At 43.5% G+C, this 19,474-nt stretch overlaps 1 protein-coding gene across 1 annotated transcript in view; it reads left to right on the plus strand.

The window, feature by feature from the left end:
• LOC106568852 (glypican-1) overlaps positions 1–19,004 on the plus strand; it is a 110,254-nt gene extending 91,250 nt beyond the window's left edge. The window contains exons 4-11 of the mRNA XM_014139581.3: positions 106–333; positions 1,410–1,573; positions 8,002–8,167; positions 8,353–8,483; positions 13,388–13,513; positions 13,998–14,131; positions 14,335–14,510; positions 15,591–19,004. Coding sequence (XP_013995056.1) covers positions 106–333; positions 1,410–1,573; positions 8,002–8,167; positions 8,353–8,483; positions 13,388–13,513; positions 13,998–14,131; positions 14,335–14,510; positions 15,591–15,799 — 1,334 coding nt within the window. The 3' untranslated portion in view covers positions 15,800–19,004. The remainder of the gene's footprint in view (positions 1–105; positions 334–1,409; positions 1,574–8,001; positions 8,168–8,352; positions 8,484–13,387; positions 13,514–13,997; positions 14,132–14,334; positions 14,511–15,590) is intronic.
• Positions 19,005–19,474: the final 470 nt, after the last annotated feature.

Raw genomic sequence — 19,474 nt, forward strand, 5'->3', positions numbered from 1 at the left:
GCACTTAATCCTAGTTGCTCTGGATAAGTGTCTACTAAACTCTAAATGTAATCCCACCAGATTGGACTTCCTGTTTTACACTTCCTGTTTCCTGTCACATTCCAGATTACCTCCTGGAGCTGCTGAACCGTTCTGAGGTTGTCCTGCAAGAGTCCTACCCCCCGGTGCTGGGTTTCCTGTACACCCAGAACACCCGCGTGTTCACTGAGCTGTACACGGAGCTGAGACGGTACTACCGCGGCTCCAACATCAACATAGAGGAGGCGCTCAACGAGTTCTGGGCCCGCCTGCTGGAGAGGCTGTTCAAGGGAGCCAACGGACAATACCTCATAGGTAACGTAAACATTACACATTGAACTTAAATATGATCTTTGAAATATTTCACTTTTAAAATCTCAATTGAAAATAAATGCGGCTTTTTTTCCCAACTTATCCAAACATTAAGTAGAATAATAATAAAATGATTTCATCGATCTGACTCCAATGTTATGTGAATAAATGCAACAGGCCTTGTGCGTCTCTGGAGGATCTAGCAAGATAGCGAATAATTGCATCAGTGACTCAGTATGACTATAATGAACATGTCTTGCACCGTTATGCAATTATTAAGAGGTTTGGTACAAATGGCTAATCCTGGCGACCAATGTTCCAGCATGAATTTATTGCGGCAAGCAGCTCAGGGATGTTAAGTTGGTACCCAAGCATGTGCTATGTGTGTAGGGTAGATAATTAACAACTATCAAATTAAAGGCATATAGCCAATCAAGTAATTACTCTGTGGAAGGAGGAATGCATTTACTAATAGAATGTATTAGTCCCAAAAGAATTGACACTCAAACAATTACAGTGTACATGAAATACCCGATACATGACAAACTACTCTGAATAAGTGACTATCACCAATAAGCTAAGACTTTTATTTAACCTTTTTATTTAACCAGGCAAGTCAGTTAAGAACAACCCAACACTACAATTGAATTCACACGGTAACATGAATTTAATTTGTTCGAGTTTTCATCAGTCATCACAACTCTCCTAGTGCCAATGACCCCAAGGACTTCTGTGGGAACGTCTGTTTCCCGAGATTGCCACGGCGAAGGTGTGACTCTCTCCTATGAGATGCAAATATACAGCCATCCATCCAGAAAATGCCAAATTGTATGAACATGCCAGGCTGGCGTCTATCACTGGCCTTCGTCATTGTTCACATTTGTTCACTCTCTATTTTTTGCCCCACAAACTCTTGCGTTGAAATTGAATTACCTCAACCCTGGTAAATATTGTCATGATTTTCATCTTGTTTGCTTTCAACTTTTATTCTTAACTATGTGAGGTTGTTATATTGCTTTAGCTATCATTATGAGGGATGTATGAAGGGTGTTTAACCAATAAAGTTATTTTGATTGTAGGTGATGACTACCTGGAGTGTGTGTCCAAGCAGTCGGAGACGCTGCGACCCTTTGGTGACACCCCCCGCGACCTCAAGTTGAAGGTGACGCGTACATTTGTGGCGGCACGCTCCTTTGTCCAGGGACTGGTGATCAGCGGGGAGGTTGTTCGCAAGGTGTCACAAGTAAGACAGACCATCTTTCTCCCTCTTATCTTTATCTTTGTCTTTTTTTCTCTCTCTCTCTCTCTCTCTCTCCTCTCTCTCTCTCTCTCTCTCTCTCTCTCTCTCCGCTGTCGCTGTCGCTCTCTCATCCTGTCAATTAAACCTACTGTACATCAATCAATCTGGCACTTTATACACCAAGTATTTGGTGCTTTGAGATAAGTTTTGAGAAACATTCTACCAAACTAATGCTACGGTGCCTCTTCTTCCACACTACAAGCAGCTAAATGGATGTCTCAAATCCTCCACGAATCCTACAGCATCCTGCATTTATTTTGTCTTGTCATGCTGTCTGTGGCTCCAGACCTTTGTAGCGCTGTGCGTCACACTGTGTACAGTAGTTCTCCAGCGGCTCTATACTGCTTCTCTAGAACAGTGTGCGGTAAACACACTCAGTCACGGGGCCCATTAACAGCCTATAAATAGGGCTGTGCGTCTCATTACTGGCCAATTAATATCTGATAGAGTTACAGCGCATCAGAGGAGGGAGAAATCTAAGAGAAGAACACTAGGTCGTTCACACATACAGTGTCCACAGGAGAGAAGGGAGAGAGTGAGCCACAGCTCTGGACAATGTCAATGGAGCTACTACCTGAGGTAGAGGAAGGGAAGGTAGGAGAGGATGAGTGGAGAGTAGAGGAATGGAGCAGAGAGGAAGGTGAGGAGGAGAAAGGGGAGATTTATGCATTATGTGGAGTTTCGAGTCTGATTGGACCAGCCAGGGAGGCAGCGGGCTGAGCAGAATGCCAGATGGCATGCTGGGATATGGGTACGCTCCCCACCCCCCTCTCGCTCTCCTCCCTGTAGTTCCAATCAGACTGTAATTGGGATTGTGGGGGATTGTGTGGATAGGAGAAAGGGAAACGGAGAGAGAAAGAGAGGGTAGAGAGGGTTTTAGATGAGGTGGGGAGGAAAGAGCGAATGAGAGAGAGTCGGAGTGAAAGGGACACTCATGTACACACATGTTGACCTTGGCTGTGACAAGAGATCACTGTGAGATGTACACCTTCTCTCCCCCCCTCCCCTGCCATCAAATCACACTGTATCCCAGAGTACTGTCTGTGTGCCTGTGTTAATGCGTGCCAGAATACTCCCTGACCTCATTGAGAATAGCAGCGGTTGCCCTGCGCCCTGGCATTAGTGCAGGGATGACATTTTGTAATTTGTAAAAGCCGCACTAATTACTTACGCATTTTTCCCAGCCAATGTCATTTAATGGACACATCGCTCAATGTCCTTCGGCAGCAGCAACACGGCTACACTCAGGGAATATGGATCAGATCAAGCAGCTCGGGGGGAGAGGAGGAGAAGGGAGGGGAATAGGTAGAATAGGTGTGTGGGGGTGAGATAGCTAGCAACTGCTTATCAGCCTGACACCCTGCGGGCTGGCAGTGCTCTGTAGTCCAGCCTGGCAGGTCTGGAGAGTGGATCCACAGGGCATACGTCATAAATAGAAATGCCAGCTTAGCGTGTCTGGCTGTCTGCCCATGCTAATACTATTCCTTGTTCCCCTGCTAGGCTAGGCTACACTAACTGTTGCCATGCTAATGCCTGGCCTTATTCCCTTAAGCCCATGCTAACTCTAATGCCCACTTACAGTATGCCTGTGGCATGGCGAGGCTAACTTCTGCCATGCTTTCCCTTATTCCCCCGGCTACGCTAGGCTACACTACGCTAGCTGTGGCCATGGTAATTCTGGGCCTTATTCCCTTATGCTCGCGGCTTCGCTTCGCTAGGCTTCGCTAAGCTTCGCTAGGCTTCGCTACCTGTGGCCACGGTAATTCTAGGCTTTATTCCCTTATGCTTGCAGCTAGGCAATGCTACGTTGTGCGCTTAATTGAGTTATCCGAAGGTCCCTCTGTGTGGGCTGCATATCTTATCCCTTCTATAGGGACACACAGAGAAACTGAGGCTGAGAGAGATGCATCACGCTAACACGCTAACCTTCACATCAGCACAATACTATTAACCCTCACCTTGCCTTATGGAGAGGACAATTATATAGTAGTGAACACACTTTTAGTAGGCTACACCTCCTCATGACTGTTGCAAAGAGATGACCTCGAACAGTTTATAAAAGCCTAATAACAATTTAATAACCCTGCACTTTCCTTACTTCAGAATAGGAGAGTGTGAACTGTACCTTTCCCTATTGCGGTAATATCAACAAATGTCGTTGGTGCGCTGATTTTAACACTCCCCTTGCACTATACGTGTCGGGGGGACATTTTTCACCGTCGCATCAATATTGACCCCCTACAGAAGAGCGGATATTTCTCAGTAGTAGTGCTCTGATTTTAACCTTACTCTTGTCTTGTGTGTGGAGGGGGCCATTTCTCATGGGTGCGTTGACATTAACTGCTGTAGCAGGAGCTGATTGCCTGAGCCCAGGGCTGTACTTTATGGTGCCTCTCCTTTCCAACCGCCTGCAGGTGTGTGTGTGTGTGTGTGTGTGTGTGTGTGTGTGTGTGTGTGTGTGTGTGTGTGTGTGTGTGTGTGTGTGTGGTGTGTGTGTGTGTGTGTGTGTGTGTGTGTGTGGTGTGTGTGTGTGTGTGTGTGTGTGTGTGTGTGTGTGTGTGTGTACAGATAAAGGATGGGAGAAACTGAGAGAGAGAGAGATAAAGAGAGAAACGTTTTTGCTCAGAGGTAGTTCTCTCTCCTCCCTGTGGTATTCCCTAGCTTCCAACATCACCACCAGTTTTCAGGGACACTCTCTGTCCTGATGGTACAGTACAGTAGGAAGTAGGCCACAGCACGCGCCACATATATCACTACGAGGCTTGGAGTCTAGTACGTCTAACGCAGTGGGAAGAGGCTACTCATATATCTTCATTAATTACACAATGAGAGAGAGAGAGAGAGAGAGGCCACCCTATTCCCAGGAACTCTCTGACATGTATACAGTATATGGAGATGTAGTGTAGTCAGGGTCACAGTGGTAAGGTTGAATAATGTACTGTTTACATGTAGTACTGATAATGTCATTGGCGCGCGCGCACACACACACACACACACACACACACACACACACACTTGCTCTTAATTCACAATTCTCCAAAGGTTACCTAATTAGTGTAAGGTCAGTGTGTAGAACTGTGTAGTTTGTGTCTGTATCAGTTAGCCAGGCCCAGCATCTCTCTCTCTCTCTCTCTCGCTCTCTCTCTCTCTCTCTCTCTCTCTCTCTCTCTCTCTCTCTCTCTCTCTCTTTCTCTTTCTCTGCTTGGTGTGCATCCAAATAATTACAGGGAGGGAAACTGTGAGCATTAACCTCAAGCAATCAGGGCATGGATGATTTGCTCACTCCATTAAGCCTATTGTCTATGGTTTGGGATGTCGGAGCTACAGTATGCTAGCATGAACCCAGATTTGTTTGTGTCCCTCTCATTGCCTCATTGTTTGGCATGACAATGAATGAAAAGGAGTTGACAAGACAGCACAAACAGATCTGGGATCAGGCTAACAGTATAGCATCGCTGTCTAATGAAAACCTCTCATCTTTGACAGTTGACATTTTTTTTAAAACATTTATTGAAAGCCCCCTTCCATGTACTCTGAATATTGCAAGACTCTAGGACCAAGAAAATGTATTGAAAATAGCTTCTGCCGTTTCAGAATTGTATGTTCTGTAATGGGAAAATATTTGTCCATTTCCTGAAAAGTTTCTGTTTTGGAGATAAGAGTTTTCCATCAGACAGTGACGATAATGGGCTTCTCTGGCTGCAGTCGTGCTATAAAGCCCTCACTTCATTGAATGTGTGCAGGATGATAATATTAACTCAAATGAAGGAAAATTCCTTCCTTTCAAATATTCTGTCTCTTCCTTTGTGTCTACTCCCTGACTCTAGTTCTTCATGTTCTCTCTCCCGTCTCTCCGTTTGCTTTCTGGAACCTTCTTTTTTTCAACTCTTTTCTTCGGGCTCCATATATGTCTTTCCACCCCCCCAAAAAATGTCTCTCTCTCTCATCAAAACAGTGATTGCCTGACTCATTCTTTTGCCTAACGAGCGGAGGAGAAAAGGAGTAAAGGAGGAGGGGAGGGGGGACGCGGGGGCGTGCTGTAGAGTCAGGATGTGAAACAAACACTATTTCATGTCATCACCAGAACCCTGCATTCCCATTGATTCATATTGACTGTTTCCTAATCAATAGATAGTCACTGCCTGCTGTCAACATCAATATCATCAACAGTCTATGGATGTAAAGTGAACTGTCTCCTGGTACGATATCAATAGCAGGTTAACAATCCCATTATAATTAGTAGATAAGGAACCTAGCTCATCAGCGCCGTCACTGTCTGGTATCATTAGAGGAAGAGGCTTCTGTCGGTGGTCCTGAGACCATGTTCATTTGTCTTTAACATTGGATACTGTTAGCGAATGTCTGCATGTTTCTGCTATCTAGGCTTTGTCTGACTTTGGTATGACAAGGGTGGCGGTTTCCAGGAAAAGCATCACACCGCCCCAGATGTCAGCTAAGAAGAGTTTGGTATTCCGAGCTGAGCTCTCAGTCTCCCTCTCACACAGATACACACACACTTATTCTGGAGTTTTGTATGCGTAGCCGGGGCTCTCTTGCTAGCAGGGCTTACTGGTATTAACCCAGTTTCAGTTATAATGCACCAAGGCCCTTTCCTGAGGGAACAGCCCAGTGGGATAGCGAGAGAGAGAGGCGGAAGAAAAGAAGGATGGAGGGATCTGGTGGAAAGTGAAGACGGATGTGTCATGCAGGGGGAAAAAAGCTCATTCTCTCGGCTGATCGGTTTCCACGGTAACCAGGTTGACTAAAACCTACAAGCGTGGCGCTAGCGTAAAAGGATGGCCATGGGAAGTGACCTCCCTCTGTATTGTGTGTGTGTGTGTGTGTGTGTGTGTGTGTGTGTGTGTGTGTGTGTGTGTGTGTGTGTGTGTGTGTGTGTGTGTGTGTGTGTGTGTGTGTGTGTGTGTGTGGTGTGTGTGTGTGTGTGTGTGTGTGTGTGTGTGTGTCGTTTGTTCGCCCATCGCCAAGGAAACGCGTTCACAGGATCTTAAGCTGTTCTCCTTTCCACATATCTCAGGTCCCATGATAGTAAATGACGATAATGGAACTATTGTAGTAGTGGCAGAAGCAGTAGTAACCGTTGGAATGGCAGGGACAGTCACTGAAGGGCCTGATGTATTTCTATCAGTCTTGTTTGTCATTGGAACATATGCTATTGCTCATAGAGGTGTTGGAACGGTCAAGGTTTTGTATGAAAAGAAAACCATAAGAACTCACAGGGACATTCATTTCATGATTGAAGGGAAAAATGTTGTCTGTATTTAGCCTGGATGCCAGGCTGTTTCTGCCTCTGATTTGTCAATGCTCACAGGGGCATTTGTGTCTTCCCTACACCGTGTAAAGTACCTCAATTGAGCGTACTGTATGCATTAATATTGAGAGGTATTTATGATATACAGTACCAGTCAAAAGTGTGTTGGGTCATTGTCCTGTTGAAAAACAAATGAGAGTCCCACTAAGCGCAAACCAGATGGGATGGCGTATCGCTGCAGAATGCTGTGGTAGCCATGCTGGTTAAGTGTGCCTTGAATTCTAAATAAATCGCTGACAGTGTCACCAGCAAAACACCATCACACCTCCTCCATGCTTCACGGTGGGAAGCACACATGCAGAGGTCATCCGTTGAACTCCTCTGCGTCTCACAAAGACACGGCGGTTGGAACCAGAAATCTCAAATTTGGACTCATCATACTAAAGGACAGATTTCCACCGGTCTAATCTCCATTGCTCATGTTTCTTGGCCCAAGCAAGTCTCTTCTTCTTATTGGTTTCCTTTAGTAGTGGTTTCTTTGCAGCAATTTGACCATGAAGGTCTGATTCACGCAGTCTCCTCTGAACAGTTGATGTTGAGATGTGTCTGTTACTTGAACTCTGTGAAGCATTTATTTGGGCTGCAATCTGAGGTAGTTAACTCTAATGAACTTATCCTCTGCAGCAGACGTACCTCTGGGTCTTCTTTTCCTGTGGCAGTCCTCATGAGAGACAGTTTCATCATAGCGCTTGATGGTTTTTGCGACTGCACTTGAAGAGTTCTTGAAATTTTCCAGATTAACTGACCTTCCTGTCTTAAAGTAATGACGGACTGTCATTTCTCTTTGCTTATTTGAGCTGTTCTTGCCATAATATGGACTTGGTCTTTTACCAATGAGGGCTATATTCTGTATACCCCCCTACCTTGTCACAACACAACTGATTGGCTCTAATGCATTAAGAAGGAAACAAATTCCACAAACTTTTAACAAGGCACACCTGTTCATTGAAGTGCAAGAACAACTTTTCAATGAGTAGGTGTGTCCAAACCTTTGACTGGTACTGTATGTATCATCTGTTTTGTTGTGTGCTTCCTCTCCCAGGTGCCCCTGAGCCCAGAGTGTGTGCGTGCCATCATGAAGATGACGTACTGTCGCCACTGCCGTGGCGTGCCCTCTGCCAGGCCCTGTGCCAACTACTGTGCAAACGTGCTGAAGGGCTGCCTCGCCAACCACGCCGACCTGGACACAGAGTGGAGAAACCTGGCTGGTGAGACATATAGACACACACGCACGACACACACACACACACACACACACACACACACACACACACACACACACACACACACACACACACACACACACACACACACACATTTGCACACTCATTTCATTTAATGCCTATAAGCATGCATTCACATTTTAATATTGTATTCCCCCCCATCTCTGTAGATGCCATGCTGCAGGTGGCTAACAGGTTTGAGGGTGCATCCAGCGTGAATGTGGTGTTCCTCTCTCTCCCCAAGCGCATCTCAGAGGCTATCACCACCATGATGGACAACATAGACACCTTTAACACCAAGGTCAGTACAGCAGTCAACACACGCACACTCACACACGCACACTCACACACAAAACACGCACACTCACACACAAAACACCCACACACACGCACACACACACACACTTACAGATATACTACCGCCAGTCCACACTTTATAATATTATTACCGATCACACTTATACGGTGTTGATCAGGGCTCATAGCCATATCACATATTCAGAGCCTGATGTTGAATACCTGTTCTGATTTAATGTAATAATGTTCCACATACCTGAACAGGGACTCATAACACAGTCTCAAGGCCAACCATTAACTTCTCCTTTTAATGGTGTACGAGCACCACTTTTATGTGCCTGTTAAAAAGCATAAGGAGCCATGAAATCTTAATTTTTTATTTAGTGAAGCTGGGAAAATATGTAAATAGTGTTGGGGAACAAAGGCTTCTCTGTACTGCGCAGGTGTCGAGGCCAGATTTGGCAGACTAGCCTTCACAACACCAGCAAGGATCAGATTACATGATTCTAACCTTAACCACTAGGGAGGAAATCAACTGACCTGAGATCAGTGTCTATGGACAGCTTCACCTGCTTATTAACAGTCTTCTATAGATGATGTATAGGCTTATTTGTCCTACCAGATCTAGAAAGTCAGTTTGATTCATAAAGTGTTTCAATATGCAACTACTGCTATTGCAGCTGCTCTGCTTTCATTAGTTATCACGTGTCAACAGAGTTACAGTTAGGATTGGGAGTAGGACAAATTTGTGAGTAGGGGCACCTTCTACCTCAGGTTGGTACCATATATCTTAGAGGTGTGTGTGTGTGTGTGTGTGTGTGTGTGTGTGTGTGTGTGTGTGTGTGTGTGTGTGTGTGTGTGTGTGTGTGTGTGTGTGTGTGTGTGTGTGTGTGTGTGTGTGTGTGTGTGTGTTTTATAGAACAGTTATTTACGCAGGAGAGGCAGAGAGCCTCAGAGCTATCCAAAACAGACTAAACAAGAGGACAGTTTCACTTAAGTCTGAAGGAGCATAGGAGGTGTGTGTGTTCTTGGCATTGAAATTCTTAGGTTACTATATGATGTTAAATCTGAGTCCTCTGGCGTTGTAAGTAGTGCTAACTACTGTAAGGCGTGCTAAGTAGTTCTAGTAGTGCTAACTACTGTAAGGCGTGCTAAGTAGTTCTAGTAGTGCTAACTACTGTACGTGGTGCTAGTAGTGCTAACTGCTGTACGTGGTGCTAGTAGTGCTAACTACTGTACGTGGTGCTAGTAGTGCTAACTGCTGTACGTGGTGCTAGTAGTGCTAACTACTGTACGTAGTGCTAGTAGTGCTAACTACTGTAAGTAGTGCTAGTAGTGCTAACTACTGTAAATGGTGCTAAGTAGTGCTAACTACTGTACGTGGTGCTAGTTGTGCTAACTACTGTAAGTAGTGCTAGTAGTGCTAACTACTGTAAGGCGTGCTAAGTAGTTCTAGTAGTGCTAACTACTGTACGTAGTGCTAGTAGTGCTAACTACTGTACGTGGTGCTAGTAGTGCTAACTACTGTACGTGGTGCTAGTTGTGCTAACTACTGTACGTGGTGCTAGTTGTGCTAACTACTGTACGTGGTGCTAGTAGTGCTAACTACTGTACGTGGTGCTAGTAGTGCTAACTACTGTACGTGGTGCTAGTAGTGCTAACTAGTGTACGTGGTGCTAGTAGTGCTAACTACTGTATGTGGTGCTAGTAGCGCTAACTACTGTACGTGGTGCTAGTAGCGCTAACTACTGTACATGGTGCTAGTAGTGCTAACTACTGTACGTGGTGCTAGTAGTGCTAACTACTGTACGTGGTGCTAGTAGTGCTAACTACTGTAAGTAGTGCTAGTAGTGCTAACTACTGTAAGGCGTGCTAAGTAGTTCTAGTAGTGCTAACTACTGTACGTAGTTCTAGTAGTGCTAACTACTGTAAGGCGTGCTAAGTAGTTCTAGTAGTGCTAACTACTGTACGTAGTGCTAGTAATGCTAACTACTGTACGTAGTGCTAAGTAGTTCTAGTAGTGCTAACTACTGTACGTGGTGCTAGTAGTGCTAACTACTGTAAGTAGTGCTAGTAGTGCTAACTACTGTAAGTAGTGCTAGTAGTGCTAACTACTATAAGTAGTGCTAGTAGTGCTAACTACTATAAGTAGTGCTAGTAGTGCTAACTACTGTACGTAGTTCTAGTAGTGCTAACTACTGTAAGGCGTGCTAAGTAGTTCTAGTAGTGCTAACTACTGTACGTAGTGCTAGTAGTGATAACTACTGTACGTAGTTCTAGTAGTGCTAACTACTGTAAGGTGTGCTAAGTAGTTCTAGTAGTGCTAACTACTGTACGTAGTGCTAGTAGTGCTAACTACTGTACGTAGTTCTAGTAGTGCTAACTACTGTAAGGCGTGCTAAGTAGTTCGAGTAGTGCTAACTACTGTACGTAGTTCTAGTAGTGCTAACTACTGTAAGGCGTGCTAAGTAGTTCTAGTAGTGCTAACTACCGTAAGTGGTGATTAGTAGTGCTAACTACTGTAAGTAGGTCTACAGTAGTAGTGCTAGTAGTGCTAACTACTGTAAGCAGGGCTAGTAGTGCAAACTACTGTAAGTAGGTCTACAGTAGTAGTGCTAGTAGTGCTAACTACTGTAAGTAGTGCCAGTAGTGCTAACTACTGTAAGTGGTGCTAGTAGTGCTAACTACCGTAAGTGGTGCTAAGTAGTGCTAACTATTGTAAGTAGTGCTAACTATTGTAAGTAGTGCTTGTAGTGCTAATTACTGTAAGTAGTGCTACAGTAGTAGTGCTAGTAGTGCTAACTACTGTAAGCAGGGCTAGTAGTGTTAACTACTGTAAGTGATGCTACGTAGTGCTAACTACTGTAAGTAGTGCAAGTAAAATGTATGAAATTGTATGAAATGTATGCATTCACTACTGTAAGTCGCTCTGGATAAGAGCGTCTGCTAAAATGACTAAAATGTAGTGCCAATTACTGTAAATGGTGCTAAGTAGTGCTAACTACTGTAAGTAGTGCTAGTCGTGCTATTTTCTGTAAATGGTGCTATGTAGTGCTAACTACTGTAAGTAGTGCTAGTAGTGCTAATTACTGTAATGGTGCTAAGTAGTGCTAACTACTGTAAGTAGTGCTAGTAGTGCTAACTACTGTAAGTAGTGCTAGTAGTGCTAACTACTGTAAGTAGTGCTAGTAGTGCTAACTACTGTAAGTAGTGCTAGTAGTGCTAACTACTGTAAGTAGTGCTAGTAGTGCTAACTACTGTAAGTAGAGCTAGTAGTGCTAACTACTGTAAGTAGTGCTAGTAGTGCTAACTATTGTATGTGGTGCTAGTAGTGCTAACTACTGTTAGTAGTGCTAGTAGTGCTAACTACTGTAAGTAGTGCTAGTAGTGCTAACTATTGTAAGCAGGGCTAGTAGTGCTAACTATTGTAAGTAGTGCTACAGTAGTAGTGCTAGTAGTGCTAACCACTGTAAGCAGGGCTAGTAGTGCTAGTTGTGCTAACTACAGTAAGTAGTGCTAGTAGTGCTAACTACTGTAAGTAGTGCTATGGTAGTAGGGCCAGTAGTGCTAACTACTATAAGCAGGGCTAGTAGTGCTAACTACTGTAAGTAGTGCTACGGTAGTAGTGCCAGTAGTGCTAACTACTGTAAGCAGGCTAGTAGTGCTAACTACTGTAAGTAGTGCTAGTAGTGCTAACTACTGTAAGTAGTGCTAGTAGTGCTAACTACTGTAAGTAGTGCTAGTACTACTAACTATTGTAAGCAGGGCTAGTAGTACTAACTATTGTAAGTAGGGCTAGTGCTAGTACTACTAACTACTGTACGTAGTGCTAGTACTACTAGCTACTGTACATAGTGCTAGTAGTGCTAACTACTGTAAGCAGGCTAGTAGTGCTAACTACTGTAAGTAGTGCTAGTAGTGCTAACTACTGTAAGTAGTGCTAGTAGTGCTAACTACTGTAAGTAGTGCTAGTAGTGCTAACTACTGTAAGTAGTGCTAGTACTACTAACTATTGTAAGCAGGGCTAGTAGTACTAACTATTGTAAGTAGGGCTAGTGCTAGTACTACTAACTACTGTACGTAGTGCTAGTACTACTAGCTACTGTACATAGTGCTAGTAGTGCTAACTACTGTAAGTAATGCGTTAGGGCTAGTAGTTTTAACTACTGTAAGTAGTGCTAGAGTAGTAGTGCTAGTAGTTTTAACTACTGTAAGTAGTGCGTTAGGGCTAGTAGTTTTAACTACTGTAAGTCGTGCATTAGGACTAGTAGTTTTAACTACTGTAAGTAGCGCTAGAGTAGTAGTGCTAGTAGTGCTAACTACTGTAAGTAGTGTGTTAGGGCTAGTAGTTTTAACTACTGTAAGTAGTGCGTTAGGGCTAGTAGTTTTAACTACTGTACGTAGTGCTAGTACTACTAACTACTGTACGTAGTGCTAGTACTACTAACTCCTGTACATAGTGCTAGTAGCGCTAAATACTGTAAGTAGTGCGTTAGGGCTAGTAGTTTTAACTACTGTAAGTAGTGCTAGAGTAGTAGTGCTAGTAGAGCTAACTACTGTAAGTAGTGCGTTAGGACTAGTAGTTTTAACTACTGTAAGTGTTGTGTGTTTGTGTTGTGTGAGATGTTAAAGAGATCACACACAATTCTGTATTGTTCCGTCATGTTTAAGGTGGCTAAGTACTGGGTTTAGAGTTTTCCATTCAGAAGGTGAAGTTTCAGTGCTGGAGAGTAAGGGTTTAGAGGAGAAAGTTTCATTACGATGCTGAAGGTTGAGTTCAACTGTCATTTTGACTTTGTAGTTTTTGTCCCTAAATATTAAACTGAATATTTTTCTCACTTTCTCCCTCTATTCTCTCTTTCTCTCTTTCTTACTCTCCCCTTTCTCTCCCGTTCTCTCTATTCTCAGGTGTTTCAGGCTTGTGGGAACCTGAGGGAGGGAGGAACCAGCAACAATGGGTTGGAGGAGGTGAAGAAGAGGGGGAAGGTTACAGTGCAGGACAGCCCAACCTCTGGGGCCAGACTGGAGAAACTGGTCAGTGATACTGTCGATAGCGTTCTCTCTCTCTCTCTCTCTCTCTCTCTCGTTCTCGCTCTCATTTCTCAGTCACTTGAGATATGATACTGTTCCTGTTTAGTCATGTTTATTTTTACTCTGTGAAGAATGCATAAATAGCAAAGCTACAGTCAAGAATGCAGTGAGTCAGATGCATATCAAATGTGAGGGAATGGAAACAACCATTGTTTTCCTACAATAAACCAACTGTTTGTTGTTGTTTGTTGCCAGTACAGAAGCTGCCTGCAGAAAATGTAAATGCTTGAACAAACTTGATATTGAATAGCTTTTGATAGCAGTTTCCAGTACACAGGTTGTTTTCATTAGGCACCAAATGAAAGAAAAGGGACTGAAACAGGGAGGGTCTACCTGAACTTGTCCAATAAGAAATGTTCGTTTTCATTTTCCATTGCAAAACATTTTTCTACTGTATGTACTAATGACATAATGTCATGGTCCCCAGGTTTCTGACGTGTCGAGAAGGCTGAGGGACATGCAGTCCTACTGGGTCTCGTTACCCAGCACCCTTTGCAGTGACAGGGTGGCCACCAGGGCCCAGGGTGACGACAAGTGCTGGAACGGGATGGCTCGTGCCAGGTATGACCTTAAACCACGTCTGTGTGTGTATGCGCGCAAGCATGCTATATGTGTGTGTATACAGTATACTGTATGCATGTGTGTGTATATGTGTGAGTCAGTGTGCATGCTTTCAGGTGTCTCTGCGTGTGTGCGTGCGTGCATGTGTGAGTGTGTGTGTGTATTTGAGTGCCCGCCAGTCACCCTCTCTCCTTGTCTCCCAGGTACCTTCCAGAGGTGATGGGTGACGGCCTGGCTAGTCAGATCAACAACCCTGAGGTAGAGATCGACATCACCAAGCCAGACATGACTATACGCCAACAGATCATGCAGCTCAAGATCATGACCAATCGCCTCAGAAACGCTTTCAATGGCAACGATGTAGACTTTCAGGACACCAGTGAGTACAGACCTAGGATCAGCTAATACAATGTGAATACTGATTCAGGTACAACGTCATCCAGCTGTGTGGAGTTCAGAGAGGTCTCCCTCATGGTCAAAACACTATGAAGGAGATTGTGTCATGTTGACATCATATGACTACTGGAAATATTTGATATGTTGTTTTAATTGTCTCCAGCTTGTTGTTTGGCGTAGAAAATAAATTGTCCCTTTTATAGCTATTCTGAAAGCTATTGTTCTACATGATAAAGGAGGCCTAGAGAAAGAGAGAATATTTAACAAGCCTGTCATCAGTGAAGAGCTCACATTCCTACTTCTCTGACGTGTGTTTGATTTAAATAGACAGTGCAATTTCAGTTTTTATAGGATTGAGCTGGAATTAAGTTACGGAGAAAAGAACTTGGCCTAAATTCTGATGCCGTTTCTAATAATTGAGGGCAGATTTTTGTGCTGCATTATGTCAGTCTTATTTCCTTATATCTGGGGCATGAACCTGAGTGCCCTCTTCCTGCTTCTGAGGTGTCTATCAAATACCTGATTTAAATGCTGTTTGTAGTTACTAGGAATTTATAACAGGATAAGGTATTAGAGAATATATATCTTCATTTTGGGAGTCCAGCCAATGAAGTATCTATATGTACAAAGAGTGCTGCAAATGGAAAAGCACTTTTCAGCCACAGAGCTTGCATGTATTATCAACTCTTTAAAGAGCAATTCCACCACTTTTCAACTCATATTAATTATCTCCAGCACAATATCAGTGTCTTCATATGTGAAAACGGCTCATTTATATGTTCTGTGGTTAAAACGGTAAGAAAGGTCCTTAAAAAGTACTTCTCAATGACATCAGAGTGGGATTAAATGTAAAAAAACAGGGATTTTCGAAACCTGTAATGAGTTTCTTCACATGTAGACACTGGTATGGTGCTGGAGATAATGAATGTAAGATTGAAAAGGGGTGGTATTGCCTTTTCGCCTTAGTGCTTACTGGCACATAAGGCAGAGACATTTTCTTGCTATACCATACAGATCAGATTCTTTCTCTAAAAATGTATTTGTTTTTCTGCTCTGTCCCCAGGTGATGATGTCAGTGGTTCAGGAAGTGGCATGTGCGCTGACGATAACTGTGCTCGGGGCCCACGCCTCATGGCCCCAAACACAGACAGACCCAAACTCTATGCCTACCCCCCGGAGAACAAGAAGGTTGTGAAAGGCTCAGCCAACCACAATCTCCCCTTCATCGCCCTCTACCTGCTCTCATTGGTCACGTTGTTGCTCCGGCGGTAATTGACAGGGGATTCCAGGGGATTCCACCAATCGGGACTGAGTTTGGTACATGGGGGGCAGGACGAGGGGTGGGAGGAGAGGCGAGGAGAAGATGTCGGGGGTTTACCTAGTTAATTTGCCAAAATAAAACAAAAATAAGGAAAAATACTTCCTTTTGGTCTCAGATCAGAACAAAAATGGAGTAATGAGTATTATATTATTCATAGATTTTGGGGTTCTGTTCTTGTCTTTTGTTTTACGGTATACGGCACCACTACAGCTGGTCTTTTCACATTTTTCTTTAGTTTTGCTTTCTGGTGTTTGGGTGCTCTAACATATCTGTACCTAAGACATGTTAGGAGTCAGTCTATAGACCATAGCGATATAGAGGATGTAAGTGTTGGTTTAGACTGTGTAGGGGGGACTTTTCAGCCACGTTGAGCCAAACGTTTGTTTTCCCACTCATTTAAACAGTCTTTATGTCTGAGGACATTATTTATTAAAAACAGCATATAAAACCCCCTGAAGCGTCTTTGGGCAAAAAGTATTTCTACCCCAAACTCAAATGAAATAAAGTATTGATGAGTTTTAAGGAGGATAATCTGGCCCCAGGGGTTTTGGTAAGACCCTGAAAACCTCTTAGCGTTAAACCCACACAACATCACATGGCACAACAGTGAGAAAATGAAAGTGCTTTGCATCAGCAGTAATGTAAGCTGTACTATTAGTCGTGATCATATTCACAAAGACTTGATCCTCTGCTGTGGGACTAACTTGACCCTTCCATCCCTCTATCCATCTTTCCTTCCATCCCTCCACCCCTCATTCTATCTTTCCCAAAGCAGATATGTTTCTCTAGGCTTTAGTTGGATTGGGGAATTTGTTGGAAACATAAAACATATTTGTGTCAATGTGACCACAGTAGTCCTCAGTATCGACACTATATTGGCAGTATATGGTAGAACCTATATTTAGGTTGAAGTTTGTGCTCTACCTTACAGAAAGAAGGGAAACTAGGAGAGGGCTGGGTGTGTGTTTGTTCTGTCTTCAGGTAATGGAGCTCAGTTAGCGTTATAATGTGTTACTTTCTAGCTAATGACTGAGTTGTTATGGTACCTATGACCAATATTTTCAGACTGAGCCAGTCAGCTACAGTGGAGGGGTTATACTGCACTCGAACCACTTGTTGCAAAGCAGACTGTGTGCATGTCTGAACGACCGCTTATTGAACTAGTTGACTTAGCGATTGGAAATTCCGTGACGCTGACTTTTTCTCGTGTTTGTCTCTAACCCCCCCTCTCTTTGTCTTTCCGTTGCATTCTCCCACCTCCCTCTGTCCCCGATCTCGTTCCCTTCCGTCTTATCTCCCACGTTCTTCTTCCTCTTCTCCCTCACACTCCCCCTCTCTTTTATCTCTCCCTCCCAGGCTGTCCTTCATGGCATACTATTCATTTGTTATGATGACCTTCCGTGTTCTCCAACGCTTTGACATGACAGCGTGGCTTCGTGACAATGACACAGTGCTTCATTAAACTGCAAAAGTGTGTGGTCGCATGATAAAGAAGGTCTATTTGGTCTTATTCAACAAGATGGAAACGGATAGAAACATTTTGCATATAGAACTGATTCCATGTTTTACTCCGCATGATATTGAAAGCATTGTCTCTTGAACAGCAATAGATTCCTACACAATGTTGTGGACATTTCCATTAGACAGATGGAGATGTTTTGATACTGTCTGTGCTCGTCAATAGCCAACATCGAAAGTGCGATGAAGGAGGAGATTGGGGAGAGTTAGGGCTCCAGAGATATGGTCATACACTATAATTGAGGGTCTTCAGTCTATGGCTGTACACCAGAACCGAGGAAGCTGTGGGACACGTCCGCTATGCCTATACTTTGGCTTCTGAGGCAGAAAATGGTGAAAATTTAGGAGGAACACACAGGAAATAACATGACCCCATTCAGAACCATAGAGTTCAGAGCACTCAAGCAGGAGGACTGCAGCTGTCATCAAAGCCGGTCCTGGCGGAGTCCTTTGCATCCAGGTTTTCCTTCCAGCCTTCACACAATTCTATTCCATTGATCTGATATGCACTTCATTATTCAATCAATTGGCTCAATTGAACATAATTAAGTAAAGGTTGGGTGAAAACCTACAAGAGTCCTCTCGGACCGACTATGAACCTTGGTCTCAGAACACATCTATTGTATAGGTGAAAACGCCTAGAAACAAGCATTATGATAGTGACACTGGGTAGTGATCTGATGAACAGGTTACTATGTGAGTAGGCATAGGGTTCCCTGGAGCGTACCATGTGAACTGCCCGTGGCTGCCCCACAGTGACATTCCAATGCGAAAACACAGTTAACCACTCACTCACTCACTCACGCCGACTTCACTCACTTTTAATGGCCACGCCTCTCAATGCCACCGAACAAATTTGCACAACACCCCCCCCCTCCCCCAGCACCCTTCCTCCCCCTCTCCTGTCCTCCTCTAACCCCTCTCCCGCTCTCGTCTGTATAATTCAAAATCCCCCCTCTTTTTAAACGCTGCACTTTTATGACGTAAGAGGCCTAGGAAGTCGATAGGATGGTATTGTCTGCACAAAGACTGAGATCAGAGATCACAAGATGGCGATCGATAGGTGAGTCGACACTCTCCATAAACGTCTATCGATGAGTATTTGTGTATGCAGATAAATATGGACCACTGAGATGGCTGCAGTTTGAGAAGGGTGAAATAGCATAATGTATAACTTGAACCTGGGTTCAACTACTATTTGAAATCTTTCAAACACTTTGTGTTTGCTCTACCCTGCCTTGGGTTTGCAGATGGGCGGAGGTTGCAGTTTTGGGACTATTCTATTGGTCCATTAAGCCAGGCCAGCTCAATCAAGCACAGATAAAGTATTTGAAATGATTTCAAATAGTATTCGAACCCAGGTCTAATATAACCAGGGGTCCTGGACATGTTTATTTCCCCTACATGAGTTGAATGTGGCAGGCATTTCTGAAAGGTGCCAATTTGAAAGAAAACCATTGGAAATTCTTTTTTTTTTTTTTTTGGTTCTATTTGTTTTCAGAAAAAAACCTATGGAGATTTTGTGTTTATGGTGACAATAGATGCAAGAAAAAAAGAGGTTGAATAAATATGTGTAATTTGCTGTTGTTTGTTCCTGGAACCTTGTGTCAATTATATGCCTTGTAAGATTTTAAAGATGCCCTGTGTCATGTTCATTTTGTGGTGGATGTTTGTGTGATTGATGAACGAATGAATGAACTTTATCAACCTGCAGAAGGGAAATTCCAAGACAGGACAAACCAACAGGAGAGCAGTCAAAGAGAGAAAAGCAGGGTTCACACAGACACAAAAAATCTTTACGTTTGTTAGTCAACAATGCATTTTATTCTGGGCCTTTTTTGAGGGAGTTTGCCAGCCTCACTCTAAACTATACTGAACAAAAATATAAATACAACATGTAAAGTGTTGGTCCCATGTTTCATGAGCTGAAATAAAAGAGAAGAACTTTCCATAAGCACAAAAAGCTTATTTCTGTCAAATTTTGTGCACAAATGTATTTACATCCCTGTTAGTGAGCATTTCTCCTTTGCCAAGATAATCCATCCACCTGACGAGTGGCATATCAATAAACTGATTAAACAGCATAATCACTCTAAAATGTGCAGTTT

The sequence above is a fragment of the Salmo salar genome, chromosome 14 (assembly GCF_965601325.2).
Source record: "Salmo salar chromosome 14, fSalSal1, whole genome shotgun sequence".
In the NCBI taxonomy this organism is placed as follows: Eukaryota; Metazoa; Chordata; class Actinopteri; order Salmoniformes; family Salmonidae; genus Salmo; species Salmo salar.